This window comes from Macrobrachium nipponense, chromosome 42 (genome assembly GCF_015104395.2).
Source record: "Macrobrachium nipponense isolate FS-2020 chromosome 42, ASM1510439v2, whole genome shotgun sequence".
Taxonomy (NCBI): domain Eukaryota; kingdom Metazoa; phylum Arthropoda; class Malacostraca; order Decapoda; family Palaemonidae; genus Macrobrachium; species Macrobrachium nipponense.
In genome coordinates, this window is record NC_061103.1 from 22072569 (window position 1) to 22089808 (window position 17240).

Here is a 17240-nt window from a genome sequence, read left to right on the forward strand (position 1 = left end):
TATAAAAGTCTTTCAATAAAGATGCATAATAAAAAATATACTACTTTCATGTTTAATAGTTTCTAATTCTGCTAGTATGTGTTTGTATATGCACATTCACACTACGTATTTGTAAGCTCTTATCATTCATGTTGGCACTTGTCAGTGATGAATCAGAAATGGAAACGGAAGAATTGTCAAAAAAAAAATTTTTTTACTTAAGTATTATAAATTATGAAAATCAGTAAATGAAGTATTTCTTAACAAATATTTTTCTTCCCCAGTATCTGCATTAGTTGAAAAATATGCAAATATTGGAATCATCACTCCAGCTAATTGCTTATGGATGCATTACTTCAAAGAAGAACAATTCACAGAAGCCAAAGAGGTAATTCATTTAGGAAAGCTTTGTTTAATTAAGGCATTGGTTCTTCACAAAGTTTCATTGAAAAAAAAAAAAGTTGAACATCGTAACAGATTGTTGCCACCATATAATATAAAATTTCTAATTTGAATCACTTAACCAGTTTATTTTACAAGTATAGCAAATATATTTCATTAGCTCTTTTAGATTTACATATTTTAAATGGTATCTTAATTCACCAATAAAAATGACAGGTATATGACAAGTATCTGGCAAAATCTGAAGATAACTTGATGTTCGCCTCAATCAACCAGAAAGCTCGTGATGCAAGTAATGTAAATTTATTGCCGCCTCTTCTGGAAATCTTGAACAGTCGGCCCAATACTCCTCAGGCTGCGAAAGGGATTCTTTACAGCTGTTGGGTAGATGTTCTAAGTAAGTAAGCAATGCCATCTATGAAAATTAATACAGGCGGCCCGCGGTTAACGGCGCAATCACTCAACGGCGAATCGGTTTTACGGCGGTCGTCAAAATATTCATTAAAAAAATAAGGCATTTTAAAGGTATACTTTTACGGCACAAATTTCAGTTAACAGCGCCGCTAGCGCCGTTGTTTAACGAGTTCATACATATGTAAAAATGCTGTTCAGACCATAAAGGTTATGCAAATTATATTAACAAATTTTATGGAGAGTTATTACGTAGGTATTAGGGTAAAATATATGCCTCTGACGCTGTTCTATGCCGAAAATATCGAGTTACATAAGTGCAAATTTTAGCTATGGATGTGACGATTCATAATTGTTCATGCTTTTGTTTAAAATGTGTGTGAAAATGTATTACGTGAAAGGCATTTTTATTTCTGTACAGAAATATGATACAAAGGCAGCTTTTGAAACTGCCCTTCACGATACCAAATACGATGTTTTTTCATGTTCTTTCTTGTAAGCCGCCGCCTGCCGCCCTTCCGAAAATATCGATTTAAAAAAAGTGCAAATTAGCGATCGATGTATCGATTTTATAAATGTTTATGCTTTAATGTTTAAAATGTGTATGAAAATGTATTACGAATAGGGTATTTTTATTTCTGTGCAGAAATATGATAAAAAGACAGCTTTTGAAACCCCTCAAGGTATCGACTACATGTGTTTTTCAAGTTCGTTCTTGTATGCCGCCGCGGCATACAAGAACGAACTTGAAAAACACATCGTAGTCGATAACTTGAAGGGGTTTCAAAAGCTGCCTTTTTATCATATTTCTGCACAGAAATAAAAATACCCTATTCGTAATACATTTTCATACACATTTTAAACATAAAAGCATAAACATTTATAAAATCGATACATCGATCGCTAATTTGCACTTTTTTTGCCGCCGTCTGGCCGCTCTTCCCAAAAAAAAAAAAATTAGCAATAAAAAAAAACAATAAAAAAAAAAAAAAAAAAAAAAAAAAATGTGCAAATTTAGCGATCGATGTGTCGATTTTTCAAATGTTTATGCTTTTATGTTTAAAATGTGTATGAAAATATATTGCGTAAAGGTATTTTCATTTTTGTACAGAAATAAGATACAAATTAAGGCAGCCTTTGTAACTACGCTCCACGTTGTCAGGGGATGGTTTTTCATGTTCGTTCTTGTCCGCCAGTTCCGAAAAATGCATTGTGTTATTTTATTAATTATGCATCTTTTCCATAAATTCTTTAAAAAGTTATACATTATTTCACTGTATCCAAGAATATTGTATGTATTCTCATTATTGTATTTTAAAATACTACGCAAACTTAAGCCCGGATTCCGCGGAGCGGCCAATGTTGTGGTTTGAAATCAGCTGATGAATACGAGTCTGTTTCACCATAACGCAATTCTGAGCGAATGCTCTTGCTTCTAGTTAGCATAAACGAATATCTAGATACTTGACTTATATGAGACAAAGTTATTTTTCCTTATACAGCGTGTTTTTAGGTGGAATATTTATTTAATATGTCTCGTTGTGAATGTGAACTACTATTTTTTTCGTTAACGGATTACGTTGGCGGCATGTTTATTGCGTAAAAAATTACGTTAAAAATCGTTATTCCGTTCGCAATATGTAATCCTTTATATCATCGTAATACGAACTTTACGTTATTTATCTTATATCGGCGTGAAACCAACAGTAAAATGTGTTCTTTCAAGCACAGTAGTTTTGATTAAAATGATTTTATCCCAATTTTATCTATGGTTGTGTGTGATGGCAGACGTTTACTGCAGTTTTATCCTTGTTGCCGATGTACGATAATAGTCATTAGCAGCTTGAACAGTTTTCTCAGCTTCAGTCATAATTAGGTTTAAATTTAACGGTATATTTCCCGATTGATCTTTAATCTATATTGATCTCTGATCTATAGCGAATAAAGTTATTACATTCAGATATCTTCGGTTCTATTCTATACATAACGCCGTTTATAACAAATACGGTAATGTTGCACTGTAGTACGATGATCGAAATACAAGCCAAACAGATGTTATCCAGTTCAGTTGTACTTAGAAAAAAAAAAAAAAGTCGTTTTACTCGTTCGGTTTGTTTTGTTCATGGTTGTACACGTTCACGCAACGAGTATAACGTTAAAACCATACTTTCATCATTCTCTTTTGCTGTTATTGAACTTCTGTAACTAGATGGATAAAGTTAGGCCATTGTAATTTGATCTCTCATAAAATCGAACTATCGTAAGACTAATGATCGTAACCTGAACACTACAGCTACCTGTACACTGTATAAACTTTATTATATCTTTACATACTCTAGAACACCCACATGTACTGTACAGTAAATTCTATAGTACTATACTGCATAAATATAATTTTACTTATTGCGCCGTTGTGGGATTACGGCGCCTTTGACTGGTCTAGAGTTTCGAAAGAAGGTGTGCGGCGGCCGTAGGCTTTAAAATCGCTCAGCGTCGAAAATCGCTTGGCGTCGGTGGCCAGGAACGGAACCCCTGCCGCTAACCGAGGGCCGCCTGTACAAGATATCAATGTAAATTGAATCTGATATAGGGTAGTATAAGATACTGAGTAAAGCTTGTGATTACATCCAAATCTTTATTTTGAATAGCTGCACAACAGAAATATGATGAAGCACTGGGTGTAGTTGAAGGAAGTTTGAAGTCCATCAGTCTGCAGAACATTAACACAACTGCTTTAAATAGATTGAAAGAAGGGCTGGCGTCATCCAATAAAACATTCCCGTACACAATTCCCCAAAAGGTAAGGTTGCAAGGCTAAAAATTTAAAGGATTAGTCATATTTTTTAAACTCTTATAGTAAATGTTCTAATGGAAATCATTAGATATTGATATTATAATAATTCTTCATAAAATCCCTTAACTCTAAAAAGGTGAATAACTCCTCAATGTTGTAAATGCAAATATTATACTAATAAAATACAAAACAAGAACTTTCGAGAGCCTGCTCATTTCTCCTCAGTATTTGCATTTACACCATAATGAATTTCTTCACAATTAATGCTCCGGCGCTTGGCTATCTGCCAAAAATTTTATAATCTAATCTAATCTTCACAATTAATATAATGTTGTTAAGCATCTATGGCTGCACTGATGAAACAGGTTTCCTTCTTCGTCTATTGTAGCACATCTCTAGTGTCTGTCCTAGAGATCCATTTCTGATACTGGTACCTATTTTGATCCTTCGTCAATGATCCCATGAAGAAACAGTCTAGTCTTTATCTAACATTAGAGCTGCCATTCGCAGTACCAGCTTACATAAACCACCGAGTACTTATGTGGTCTCAGGAAGAATGGGAAAATTGGAGACATTGTATGTTTACTATAATGGTCTTAATTTCCCTCAAAATGTCTCCCCCCAGGAATAGTGAATTGAATATAGCTGAATTTGGTCTTTGGGATCAAGGGTGGGAGTTATTCTCTCTGACACACCAAATGATATGATATAGCCAATCACCGGAGGGGGTAATGCACCTCACGTGCAGTGCATTGTAGGCATTGCTTAAAGTTCTTTACAGTGTCATTTCATGCCCTGGCTGCAACCCATTTCATTCCTTTTACTGTACCTTCTTTCATATTATTTCTTTTATCTTTCCACCCCCTCACCAATTGTTCCACAGTGCAGCTGCAAGGTAATCCTCCTGTTACACCTTTGTATCCTTTTCCTCTCGGTTTTCCTTTCAGCGTTGAATGACCTCATAGGTCCCAGCTCTTGGCCTTCAGCCTAAATTATGTACAGGTATTATAATCTCTATAACTGTCACTAATCAGTTTGGCTACCTCTTCTTTAGTACTTGGAACTAACCCATATAATATATGAAGTTTCCCTAACATCCTTGCAAGATACTGGGAGCATTAGCGTAAATAATCTGTTTTAATGAACTACAGTCAGAGCCATTATGGTGTAAGGAAAGAAAGGCAACCTTTTAGTTTTACTTGCCTTTCTTCCTGTGTGAATCTTGTGGCAGCATTATTCTCATGATACCATATTGTATTTTCATACTCTTCTCTTGGCTAACTGGTTTTCATGGAAATTAAGTCATATCTGATGTGATAACTAAAGTGAGAGTAAACAGTAGTGTATTATACGTATTCTTTTCAGTGTCTAATTACTTTTTGTTCATACATGGAACAAACCTTCAATCTTAACAATAGGATAATCTTCTAGTGCCAGCTGGAAACTGGTTAAAAACAATTAAAGATTGTAAGGCAAGGAGTCTGTGGCATCTGGCAACTCGTGCATATACGAGGTGGATGTGGGTCTCTGACCAGGCTTGAAACACTGTGACGCACCAGTCTTTCTTCAACTACCTGGGAGATTCATCTTTTGTAAGCCAGAGTTTTTATTCTTATTTATTCAGCCAAGAAGTTCCATGGATGTTCCATGGGACAGATGCAAATTGCAGTAGATTTGCCTTTTCCTTTGCTTTGTCGTCGTTTGTGTTATAAGTATCCTAAGGGGATATTGCCCCTTCAGGGGCTCAGCTACCTTTGGTATTTTTTAGAATTTTATTATTGGTAATTTGAAGATAATTTGAAAAATTTGTATTTTGACAATGTTTTATGTACAGTGGTACCTTGACATACGAAAGGCTAAGCTTACAAAAAAACTCGAGATACGAAAGCAAATACAAAGATTTTTTTTTTCTCTACATACAAAAATAGTTCAGGATACGAAAGGTTGTTGCTGTAAAGTCCCGAGATTCGCCCGGACCACCGATAACAATTTTAAAACTCGGGTGCCGCCAACTGAGTATACTCGCCACCATCCTCCCGCTCTCCCATTGGTTCCTGATGCTAGTCACCGCCATAAGATCCTGCTCTCCTATTGGTCGGCATCTCTCCCATGATCCCATCATGCATCTACGTAGCGGCGTGCTTTTTCGGCCACTTGGCAGCATCATCGTTATCGTAAGCACGCGGAATACGTTCGTTCGTTTTATACGATTTCGTTTGTTAACGTAAATTCGTTAGTGATTTCGTTGTAGTACTACTTTATCGTGTTGTGTGAGAACTTTACTACATATGTATACATACTACATAACTTAATTACGCACAGTATATAAGTAGTCATGGGTCCCAAGAAAGTTGAAGTAGGAAAGAAGAGGATGCTTTCTTTGGAGACAAAGATGGAGATAATTAAAAAGTATGAAGCTGGCATGCGATTGAGTGTGATCACCAAGGAGTATGGCCGAAATCCGTCGACAATAGGCACCATCCTTAAGCAGAAGGATGCCATCAAAGCAGCTACACCTTCCAAGGGCGTGACTTTAGTCTAGCAAGAGGAGCCACATGCACGATGAGATGGAAAGGCTGCTTCTTGTCTGGATAAAAGACAAAGAAATCGCTGGCAATACGATAACTGAGACAGCAATTTGCCACAAGGCGAGCGCCATTTTCGGCAATTTGATTGCCCAGGCCAAAGACGATGGAGGAGAAGGGACATCGACGCCAACCCCAGAGTTCAAGGCTTCTCATGGGTGGTTTGAAAAATTCCGGAAATGGACTGGCATCTTATTCGGTGGTGCGGCATGGGGAGGCTGCCAGCTCGGACACAAAAGTGGCCAAAGCCTTTATTAAGATTTTTGACGAGATGACAATCAAGGAAGGCTACAGTTCTCAGCAAGTTTTCAACTGTGATGAGACTGGCCCTTTTTGGAAAAAAAAAAATGCCCGTTCGGAAAGTACATCACGCAGGAAGAGAAGAAGCTACCCGGGCATAAGCCTATGAAAGACAGGCTTACGCTCGCACTTTGTTCGAACGCCAGTGGGGATTGCAAGGTGAAGCCCCTACTTGTCTATCATTCGGAGACTCTTCGAGCCTTCAAAGTGCTAAAGGAGAAGCTTCCAGTGATGTGGAGGGCTAATGCGAAAGCCTGGGTAACTAGACTTTTGTTCATCGAGTGGGTAAATCTGTTTCGGCCTGACAGTGAAGAAATTCTTGGGAGAGAAGCGCCTCCCTCTGAAATGTCTGCTGTTGTTGGACAATGCCCCTGTTCACCCTCCTGGCCTTGAGGAAGATATCCTAGCGGAGTATTCGTTTATCAAGGTTCTTTTATCTTCCGCCTAACACCACCCCTCTCCTCCAGCCCATGGACCAGCAAGTGATATCAAACTTCAAGAAGCTGTATACGAAACATCTTTTCAAGAGATGTTTCGACATCACTGATACCACAAACCTCACCTTGCGTGAATTTTGGAAGGAGCATTACGATGTTGTGATCTGCATCCAACTCATCGATCGAGCTTGGCAGGAGGTTTCGAGGCGAACCTTGAATTCTTTGTGGAGAAAACTCTGGCCTAATGCCGTATCCGCCCGAGACTTCGAGGAATTCGATGTGGGCGAAGCTGGTGCTGCAGATTCAGGAACATTTGACGATCCTGACGAGATCGTTGCACTCGGCAAGTCCATGGGGCTGGTCGTCGACGAGGACGACATCAATGACAGTCTCGAGGAGCACCAAGAGGAGCTTACGACGGATGACCTGAAGGAGTTGGAGGCCATGCAACATAACGTTGTTCAAGAAGAGTTCTCTAGCAGCAGCGAGGAGGAGGAGGAGGACGACCCTATGACAACGGCAGAAATTAAGGATGCTCTAGCTGCTTTTCATAAGGTGCAATCATTTGTAGAAAAGACACCCCGAAAAGGCTTACACAGGTTGTACGCTTGCGCAGTTCGATGACGTATGCCTGAGCCGTTTCAGGAACGTTGTGAAAAGTAGGCAGAAGCAATCTTCCTTGGATAGTTATTTTTTTAAAGAGGCCTTTAGTAGGAGTAAGCAAAAAGGAAGATCCAAGTTGAAAGTGAATAAATTGAAATTTTTGTAAACAAACGTAAAGTATAAAAAAAAAAAAAAAAAAAAATTTAATTTTAAGTTTTTTGTAAGTTAAGTGTTACGGTGTTGTTAATGTGTTTCGTTAAGTGTACGTACTAAAAGAAGTTTTTCTGCCGTTTGTCCTCCTCTGTCGCCACTTTCGGAGATAGCGCCACTTTCGGAGATAGCCTCACTCGAAAGGTGAGGTTCCACATTTTACACATATGTATGTATGTACGTACAGTATTTCTTGTTATACCATGTACACTAATACTTTTATTTACAGGTACATGTACATATTAGTACTAGTACATATTAAGTTAGGTATTGAATGGTCCAAATTGTTGTAGTATTTCATTGTTTATTGGTCAGTTTAGCTTTATTATAAAATTACTGGGGTGTTTTTTGTAGGGGCTTGGAACGGATTAGGCATTTTACATGTAAAAATGTAAAATGCCTTTTACATTTTACATGTAAAAAAATTAGGCATTTTACATGTAAAATGTAAAAGGCCGCCTCGGAACGGATTAATTTCGTATGTCGAGGTACCACGGTATCTTTGATACAGGCGGCCCTCGGTTAGTGGCAGGGGATCCGTTCCTGGCCGCTGACGCTAAGTGATTTTCGATGCCAAGCTATTTTAAAGCTTTCGGCCGCCGCACACACCTTTCGAAATTCTAGACTAGTCAAACGGTGCCGTATCCAGCAATGGCGCAATAAGGTAAAAATTATATTTATGCAGTATAGTACTATAGAATTTACTGTACAGTAGTACGTACGGTACATTATAGTATTATAAATACTATAAAGTGACAAAAGCCTAGCTTTAATCCTTTGGGTGTCTAGAGTATGTAAAGATATAATAAGTTTTATACAGTTTACAGGAACTGTAGTGTTCAAGTTACGATAATTTGTCTTACAATAATCCGATTTTATGAGAGACCAAATTACAATTTCCCAACTTTATCCCATCTTCTAGTTACATAAGTTCAAAAACAGCAAAAGAGAATGATGAAAGTATGGTTTTAACGTTAAACTTGTTGCGTAAATGTTTACAGCAAGTTTTGTAATCGTTTACAGCCGTGAACAACCGAACGAGAAACAACTTTTTTTTTTTTTTTTTTTCCTCTAAGTATACAATCGAATTGGATAACATCCATTTGGCTTGTATTTCAGTCTTCATACTATAGTCCACTATTACCGTAGTTGTTATAAATGACGTTATGTAGAATAGAACCGAGGATATCTTAATGTAATAATGTAAAATAGATCAATATAGATCAAAGATCAATTGGGAAATATGCTGTTAAATTAAATTTAAACTAGTTATAACTGAAGCAGAGAAAATTGTTCAAGCTGCTAATGACTATTATCGTGCATCTGCAACAAGGATAAACTCCAGTAAACGTATGCCATTAAACACAACTGTAGATAAAATTGAGAGAAAATAATTTTAATCAAAACTACTGTGCTTGAAAGAACATGTTTTACTGATGGCTTCACACCGATACAAGATGAATAGCGTAGAGTTCGCATTACGATGATATAAAAGAAAATTGCGAATGGAATTACATAATTTTTTTGTGCAATAAACATGCAGCCAATGTAATCCTGTTAACGAAAAAAAAAATTAGTTCACAATCATGAGATATATTGAATTCATATTTCAACCTAAAAATCATGTCGTATAAGGAAAAATAACCTTGTCTCATATACGTCAAGTATATAGGTATTCGTTTATGCTAACTAGAAGCAAGAAAAATTTGCTCAGAATTGCATTAAATATGGCGAAACAAACTCTTATTTGCCATCAGCTGATTTCAAACCAAAACATTGGCTGCTCCACGGAATACTGGCTTAGATTTGCCATAGTATTTTATAATACAATAATATGAGAATACATACAATATTATTGGATACAGTGAAGTAATGTATAACTTTTTAAAGGATTTATGGAAAAGATGCATATTTACTTTTTCTTCTGTGCTTATCTTAATTTTTGTCACTATGCCATCTACGTAGCAGCGGCACCTCGAGCTCATACGGTCTTACCTCAAATTTTGCTCAAGCAACAAAGCCAAAAATCAACCGAGTTGCAGAGTTGATATTTTGTACTTCTATCCCATGGAAAAACAAACAAATTGCAGTTTTGCAAAATCAAATGTATATGCAAGTTTTATCTTCTAAAATAAATAAATTTATGCAACATATGTAAATATAATTTGTTATAGAAAGGTGATTCAATGATATAAATTAAAATTGTATTACTCGGGCACGACTGAACAACCTATTGTCTTCATCATGTGAAGGGTACAAAGACTTCAAATGGACATGCGTAGTGCCACTGAAGTTTCATTAACAAAATGAGTTATAAATATCTTCCAAATTGATAAAATAACACCATGTATTTTTCTTTTTCGGAACAGTGGCGGACAAGAACAAACATAAAAAAACATCCTCAGACAATGTGGAGGGTAGTTACAAAAGCTGCCTTAATTTGAATCGTATTTATGAATAAAAATAAAAATACCCTATACGTAATATATTTTCATACACATTTTAAACATAAAAGCATGAACATTTATAAAATCGACACATCGATCGCTAAATTTGCACTCTTTCCAACTGTATATTTTCGGAAGAGTGGAAGGCGGCAGCTTACAAGAACGAACATGAAAAATCATTGTATTTGATAACATGAAGGGCAGTTCAATTAAAGTCAATAAGACAGTCATCACTACATATAGATAAATCAATTGCTGATAACGTGCCTGTTTGAACATGAAAATGCGTAGACTCCCCAGAGTTGAGGATCCCCACATTTTCATTTTCTATGATGGAACTTAAGCACCTTCCTCTTTGATTGGTGACGATGTTACCCCATAGAGGGTGTCTGCTATTCATATCTCCCAAAATAACAAAAGGACGTGGTAACTGTTGAATAAGAGATTTAAATTCATTGATAGGGAAGACTTCGTTAGGTGGTAGATAGAGAGAGCATACTGTATATTTTCTTTGCAAATGGATCTGTACACCTATCACTTGCAATGCTGATTGGATACTGATAGGATTTTGAGGAGTTTCATTTCGAACATATAAAACGACACCACCATGGCTTCCAGTATTTAGATTATAGGTTGAGATAGGATGTATACTCTCGTGGGCTGGGGCACATATTATTACCAATCATGGTCTCCATGCAGAGCTATACAAAGGACACTCTTCTGATATGAGCAGCCTTAATTCTTCCCATTTAGCTCTTCACTGGAGAAAATTAATTAATTTTACTTTCCTTTAGAGGCCGTTACATTAGAGCCTCCTTTAAGAGCTTTCAGCTTACAACCTTGCTCTTTTTTTCTGGAAGAAGACCGATTGTTTAGGGCTGCCTTCCTTTTTAGAGGGTTATCAGTCTCAGGAACAGCGACAAAGCTGGTGTTTGCCTGAGGGGGTGTGAGGATTGGACATTGGTGCATCCTCCAAAGCATTACATACAACGGGTACAGCCTCCAGAGAGGTGGGAGTGCCAGGTATACCCGACATAGCCTCCACAGAGGAAGGTGTAACCAGAAATCACTGGTTTTCTGCTTCCATAGAAGCAAGGTTGCCAGAAACCACTGGCACCGCCTCCAAAGAGGCGGGAGTGCCAGAATCAACTGGCACCACCTCCGAAGAGGCAGGAGTACCAGAAAACACTGGTACGGCCTCCGAGGAGGCGGAGCACCAGATATCTCTGGCGCAGCCTCCGAAGAGGCAGGAGCACCAGAAATCACTGGTGCAGCCAGCCTCCGGAGAGGCAAGAGCACCAGAAATCACTGGCGCAGCCTCCGAAGAGGAAGGAGTGCCAGCAACAATTGGTGCCGCCTCCAAAGAGGCATGAGTATGGGTCGTCACCAGTTTTTTATTTAAATTATCCTTATTAACATTTATATTTCTTTTTCAGTTGGCAGCAACACTGGAAAAGGATATTCCTGTTCTAACATATTGATTCAATACTCTCTCTTTTGCCTCCCTAAATGTGATATGTTCGTTACCCTTAAAGCTTTAATCTCTTTTTCCATGATGTATACATCACATTTAAGTGAAGATGATGGATGATTTTCTCCACAATGTATACATCTGGCTTGTTTATTACATATGCCATGCTCTTGTTCACTGCATTTGACACGTGGCAGGCTTGCCTTGCAGTTTCTGTCTACAGGACCCTAACATATGTCCGAATTCTTGACAATGGAAACATCTCCTCGGTCTTGGGATATATTGTTTAATCTTGAAATGTAGCAGGCTGCTTTTTACTCCAGTAGATAATAGAGTAGAATTAAATGTAATAATTAAATTGGGAAGTGGTACAAAGACTCCATTTACCTTCTTCATTCGCTCAACTCTTATTACACCTTGATCTTTTAATTCCTCTACAAGTTTTTCTTCAGAGTACATCATCAGTTGGGGAGCATATATCATTCCCTTGGAGTAATTCCAAAACGCATGTACTGCACATTGTACTTTGACTCCTCCAAGGTGTGATAATATTTTCAGTTTTTCAGTTTTTTTGCAGAGGTAGATTCCACCATCAGCTTTCCTCTACCTTCATAAGAAATCTTAGGCTCTCGGCCACAACACTTTACAATATTGCGATAGACAAAAAATATCATAACTAGCTTCTTCCAGATTAAAAGTTAAATATTTATCATAAGATTTTAAAAAAATTCCCGGTCCAATTTCATGTATACTGCTCAATTTTCCCTTACTCTGTACTGGAGCATAGGGTTTCAGTGTAATTACACTTGAAGATTTGGCTGTTTTTCCATAGGAAGATTGTCAAGGGAGCTTCCAGCAGTTATCAACTGTGCCGATTCACTACCATCAAAGGGTCCAGGGGTACTTGAATCTTTATTTGTTTTTTCATAAAGATTAAAGTGAATGAAAAAAATAAACCATCAGCCTTTCATGCAGTTTATTCTTCTACTAATGGCACAAGTGAGAACAGACTCCCAAATGTCCGTGTCCCTACCCTACCCCACAGGGGATGGCACAACATGGTCAGAGTGGCCCAAGTGTATGCCAAACCTGCTTGATAGGACTTGAGAGCATTACCAGAATACAATCATACCCACCCTAATCACATTATGGGCAAACTGGACAGAATGCTGAGAGTCCTATCCACAAAACTAGACCCCCCTGGAATCCGTGATCCAGCCCTGCAAAATAGTTCCGCCTGATATCACTCAGGTCTGAACATTAGGGCAGTTGATGGTCCTGCCACAGCGGTTCCCTCTATTTAGCTTCAGATATAAAACCCAGTCTTTTCTGTTTAACAGGTCCAGTAAATTTCAGCAAAGGTGGAAATTCCACATAATTAATCCGAAATGCTAGTAAAAAATATTACATGAAGGAGAAGGATGTGGTAAGAATGAAAGGATCAGCAGCTGGGCCCCAAGGACCAATGAGAAAGCAACCCCACCAGGCATCAGAGCCCATCTGCTGGTCCGTAAGCCCCCTACCCACGCCAAGGGTCAGCATCTAGGGGGTCCTCCATGGGACCTCCTCTGCCAGCCTTATGTGGAAAGGTTCCATTAGTCGGTGTCTGTCGTTTCACGGCTGGAGACTATCGAGTATCTCCCGAGAGCAAGAGTTTCTCACAAAGCGGCAGGCCAGATGTCCAGCTATCCCTGGAGGTCTTCGTCAGCAGTTTACCAGGGCAAGTGGGCAGTCTACTGTGGTTGGAATTGTTGACAGTGTTTCTCTCCAATCTGAACTTCACAGAAATAAAAAGCTCTTTTCATCTCAACTTTCAGGGACTACAAGGCCACCTTTGGGTTGATCCTGCACCTGAAAGGCTTGGACATCTCTTCATCCTGGGAAATCTCGAACCTGCAATGTGGATCTTACTCTGGTCATGAGTATTCTTTCATATTATGCCATTTAAATCTCTACCTAAATTGTCAGTCAGGAATCTAACCCTGAGTTATCATAGTAAAAACACCAGGGGTTGGGGTTGGAGATCAGTGGCCTTTGCATTTGTCCTGGAATTCGTAGGTAAGACTCAAAATCCCTCGGTTCATGATGGCAGATTTTTTTAGATTTCAATATTTCCCCGATTGAATTAGTGGACAGTGATCTGCATGAGTTTTTGCTTTGTCCTGTCAGAGTTCTGCGCTGCTATCTGAAGGAGTCTCCACCTAAGGCCTAGGTATCGTAGACTTTAAGTTTGCACTGCCGGTCTAGAATGGAAGTTTCCAAAATCTCCTTTTCATTCTGGCCAAGTGAGGTGATTAAGCAGGCATACTTCTCACCGGATAGTGTGTAATAGAGTCAATGCTGGCTAGTGCATATGACATCAGAGGAATGAGTTCCTCTTAAATGTCCCTCTAGCATTTCAGAACTGGTCAGTTCATAGGGTTTTGAATGCTGGTTCCTGACTTCAGTCGGCCACCTTCACTTCCTTTTCCTGAAGGACATTGCCCTTCAATTGGGTTGAAGAATAAGACATGACATAAGCTGGAACTGGTCTGATACAGGTGAGTGTGGCAGCCATACTGGTTGCAGTAGTTGGTTTGTTCCTTTACAATAAACAAATCTGCTTCCCAGTAGTGCTTATCCCTGACAAGGGGAGGGAGGAGTGTTAACAAATAACTGTGGCATACGGTGTGTTTGTTTTGAAGGGTTGTTTTTTACCTTCCACAAATGCAATGAATTTGGCCATATCACATGTGTTTAATCCCACAAAGTTTGGTTTTTAGATACTTGTTTATCTGTTCTTTCACAGGCTTAGATTTTTTTTTTTTTTTTTTTTTTTTTTTTTGTTTTTTTTTTTTTTTTTTTTTTTTTTTTTTTTTTTTTTTTTTTTTTGAGAGATTGCCCTTCAGTTAAATGCAGCAACATCAACTGTAGTCAGCAGAAGCCATGACGTCACATGCCCATATGTGACATCACACAGCAGATTTCTGCTATTGAAAAAGAGAGAGAGAGAGAGAGAGAGAGAGAGAGAGAACATTGTGTGTAGTGCAGAAAAATGTTTTGTAAAACAGAACAGTAATATAATTATATCATGAGATAAAAGGGTACTAAGTCGAACTTCATTGGTAGACCATATTCAAAGCAGTCCGTAAGGTTGGTATCCCCACGTGACGACCCCGTATTGTTCAGCTAGCAAGGGGCTCCAATGACAGCAAGGAATACACTACCGACAGTATTAACTGCTTCCAAAGTCTCACTTTCTTCACAGCACAAACACAAATAAAAAATTAGTGAAGTGGCATCTCTGTCTCAGGGAAGTGAAGCAGGGCTGACAACTGAAGAGCCTGTAAGAAACATAATATTCTCTCTCCTTCAGGAAAGAAGATTCCTATCCTGAGAGAGGGTAAAAAATCATATTATGTAAGGATGTAGGGAAAGACAGGAGTGGAGCCCTAAAAAACTCACGCCTCACTTCCACCAAAATGACACAGAGACAAGACGACAATCACGATTGGTCCTACAAGCAGACAGGAAGGTGGCAATCATACGCCATTAAAATTTGTATTGAACACATGGGAATATACTCCTATGCTAGACAGTCGAATCCTAACATAGAAAAGCCTGCAACACGAACCCCTACGTCTCAAACATCCCAAAAGACAAAATTCACAAATTATGAAAGACTAAAGCATAACCAAGTTCCCAGAAATTCTGTAAGAAGATAAAAGAAAGATAGGTACATAAAAACAATGTCAATATAAATGTTTTCAAATTTTCTTCGATACAACAAAATTAAAATACTAAAGAACAAAAAGTAGCTGGGCCCTCTCTCCCTGAAGGTGTAATATCCCCTTGGGAGATGGACCAGCCAGCATACTAGTAACACAAGCGATGACGAAGCAGAAGAAAATGGCACATCTACTGCAATTTGCATCTGTCCCAAGGCAGGTCAATACAAAACAAAGAAGGCTGTCTACAAACATTGATGTCCCCCGAACTTCTGGACTGAATGTACGTACAGGCTTCGAACAAAAAAAAACTGGCTTGGGGGAAGAAGAGCAAAGCGACACACTACTCTCCAGACAAGGCAGTTGAATTAAGACTGGTACTCAAGTTTCTAAGCCTGGCCAGTGACCAACATCCACCTGGTAATATTACATGAGTTGCCAGATGGCACCGATTCCTTGCTTTACAATCTTCGATTTTCCCTGGTTTCCATCTTGCTCTAGAAGATTATCTATTGTTAAAACCTCAAGTTTGTTAGCTATGCAAAATGCAATTTGATTAAAAAATGTGTCAATTTTTATAGTTTCAAATATTCATTTTTAAAAATTCATTTGCAGGAGGCAAGGAAGAATCGTCAAAATGTCAGTAGCATAGCAGCAGCAGCAGCAGTAGTAGTGATAATGAAGGAAAGCCCTGAGATGTTTAGTGGTTTCTATGTATTTTGTACATTTGTTGAAATGTTGATGGTTTTTGCATTGTAGGTATTAAGTTAATTTATCATTTTAATTGTATATATATACTGTATATGAATAATGCAATCAATATGGTTTGCAATATGTTACAATTTACCTTGTAGTGTCCAGCTTGTAATAAGGATTGGCAGATTTATCAGAAAATATCCATGTGTAAAATTTACTAGTTTAGAAGGTGAATATGTAAATATTTAATTCAATAAAGATATTCCCAGTATAGAAGATAAATGTAAATATTTAATTCAATAAAGATATCCCAGTAGAAATCCCCCACTTCTTCTCCCAATATATTGTGAAAACTTCAAGATTGCATTATGTACAATTTCCCTTGTAGTGTCCACCTTGTAATTAGGATTGGGAGAGATATCAGAAAATACTTGTGTAAAATTTACTAGTTTAGAAGGCGAGTATGTAAATATTTAATTCAATAATGATATCCCCAGTATAGAAGATAAATATGTAAATATTTAATAAAGATGTCCCAGTAAAAATGTCCCACTTCTCCCAATATATTGTGAAAACATCAAAAATAGATTTTCAGTTATAATTTTAGATCATGTGTTTTTATGGTAAACCTTTCTTGTAATTAATATTACTGTACTTTAAGTATAGACTTTTGTGTGATTTTATGGTAAACCTTTTCGTGTAATTAGTATTACCGTACTTCATGTACAGACTTTCGAGTGTCACCAACTTGTCAGAACAGTTCTAGTGCCTTTTCACCCAACTTAACTTCCATGAATCAAACCAATTCAAACTTAACTTGTTAGTGACTGAAAAACAAAGACCTCACTTTGCCTACCCAGAGCACCATTTTTCATCATACTGAGCCATTCTTCTATGCAACATCCAGAATGAAGAGTAGGGGTGAGGTGTCTTATCCCTCTTACGCCGGAGCGGTAAATAAAAAATTGTCTCCCGTGTGCCGGAGGGGTTTCGGAGTGAGCGCGGAAGCAGAAAAAAGATTTTTTTCAAAAAATCACAGCGCGCTTAGTTTTCAAGATTATGAGTTCATTTTGGCTCCTTTTTTTGTCATTGCCTGAAGTTTAGTATGCACCATCAGAAATGAAAAAAATTATCATTATCATAATATAAATAATGTGATATAGATAGCGCAAAAATACCTTTTGTTCATACACGAAAC

The 17240-nt window shown here is 37.9% G+C and overlaps 1 protein-coding gene across 1 annotated transcript in view; it reads left to right on the forward strand.

The window, feature by feature from the left end:
• The window catches only part of LOC135213420 (uncharacterized), a 37053-nt gene extending 20471 nt beyond the window's left edge, over positions 1-16582 (forward strand). The window contains exons 3-6 of the mRNA XM_064247381.1: positions 264-367; positions 598-778; positions 3441-3592; positions 15962-16582. Of these exons, the coding sequence (XP_064103451.1) occupies positions 264-367; positions 598-778; positions 3441-3592; positions 15962-16105 (581 nt within the window). The 3' untranslated portion in view covers positions 16106-16582. The remainder of the gene's footprint in view (positions 1-263; positions 368-597; positions 779-3440; positions 3593-15961) is intronic.
• The last annotated feature ends 658 nt before the right edge of the window (positions 16583-17240 follow it).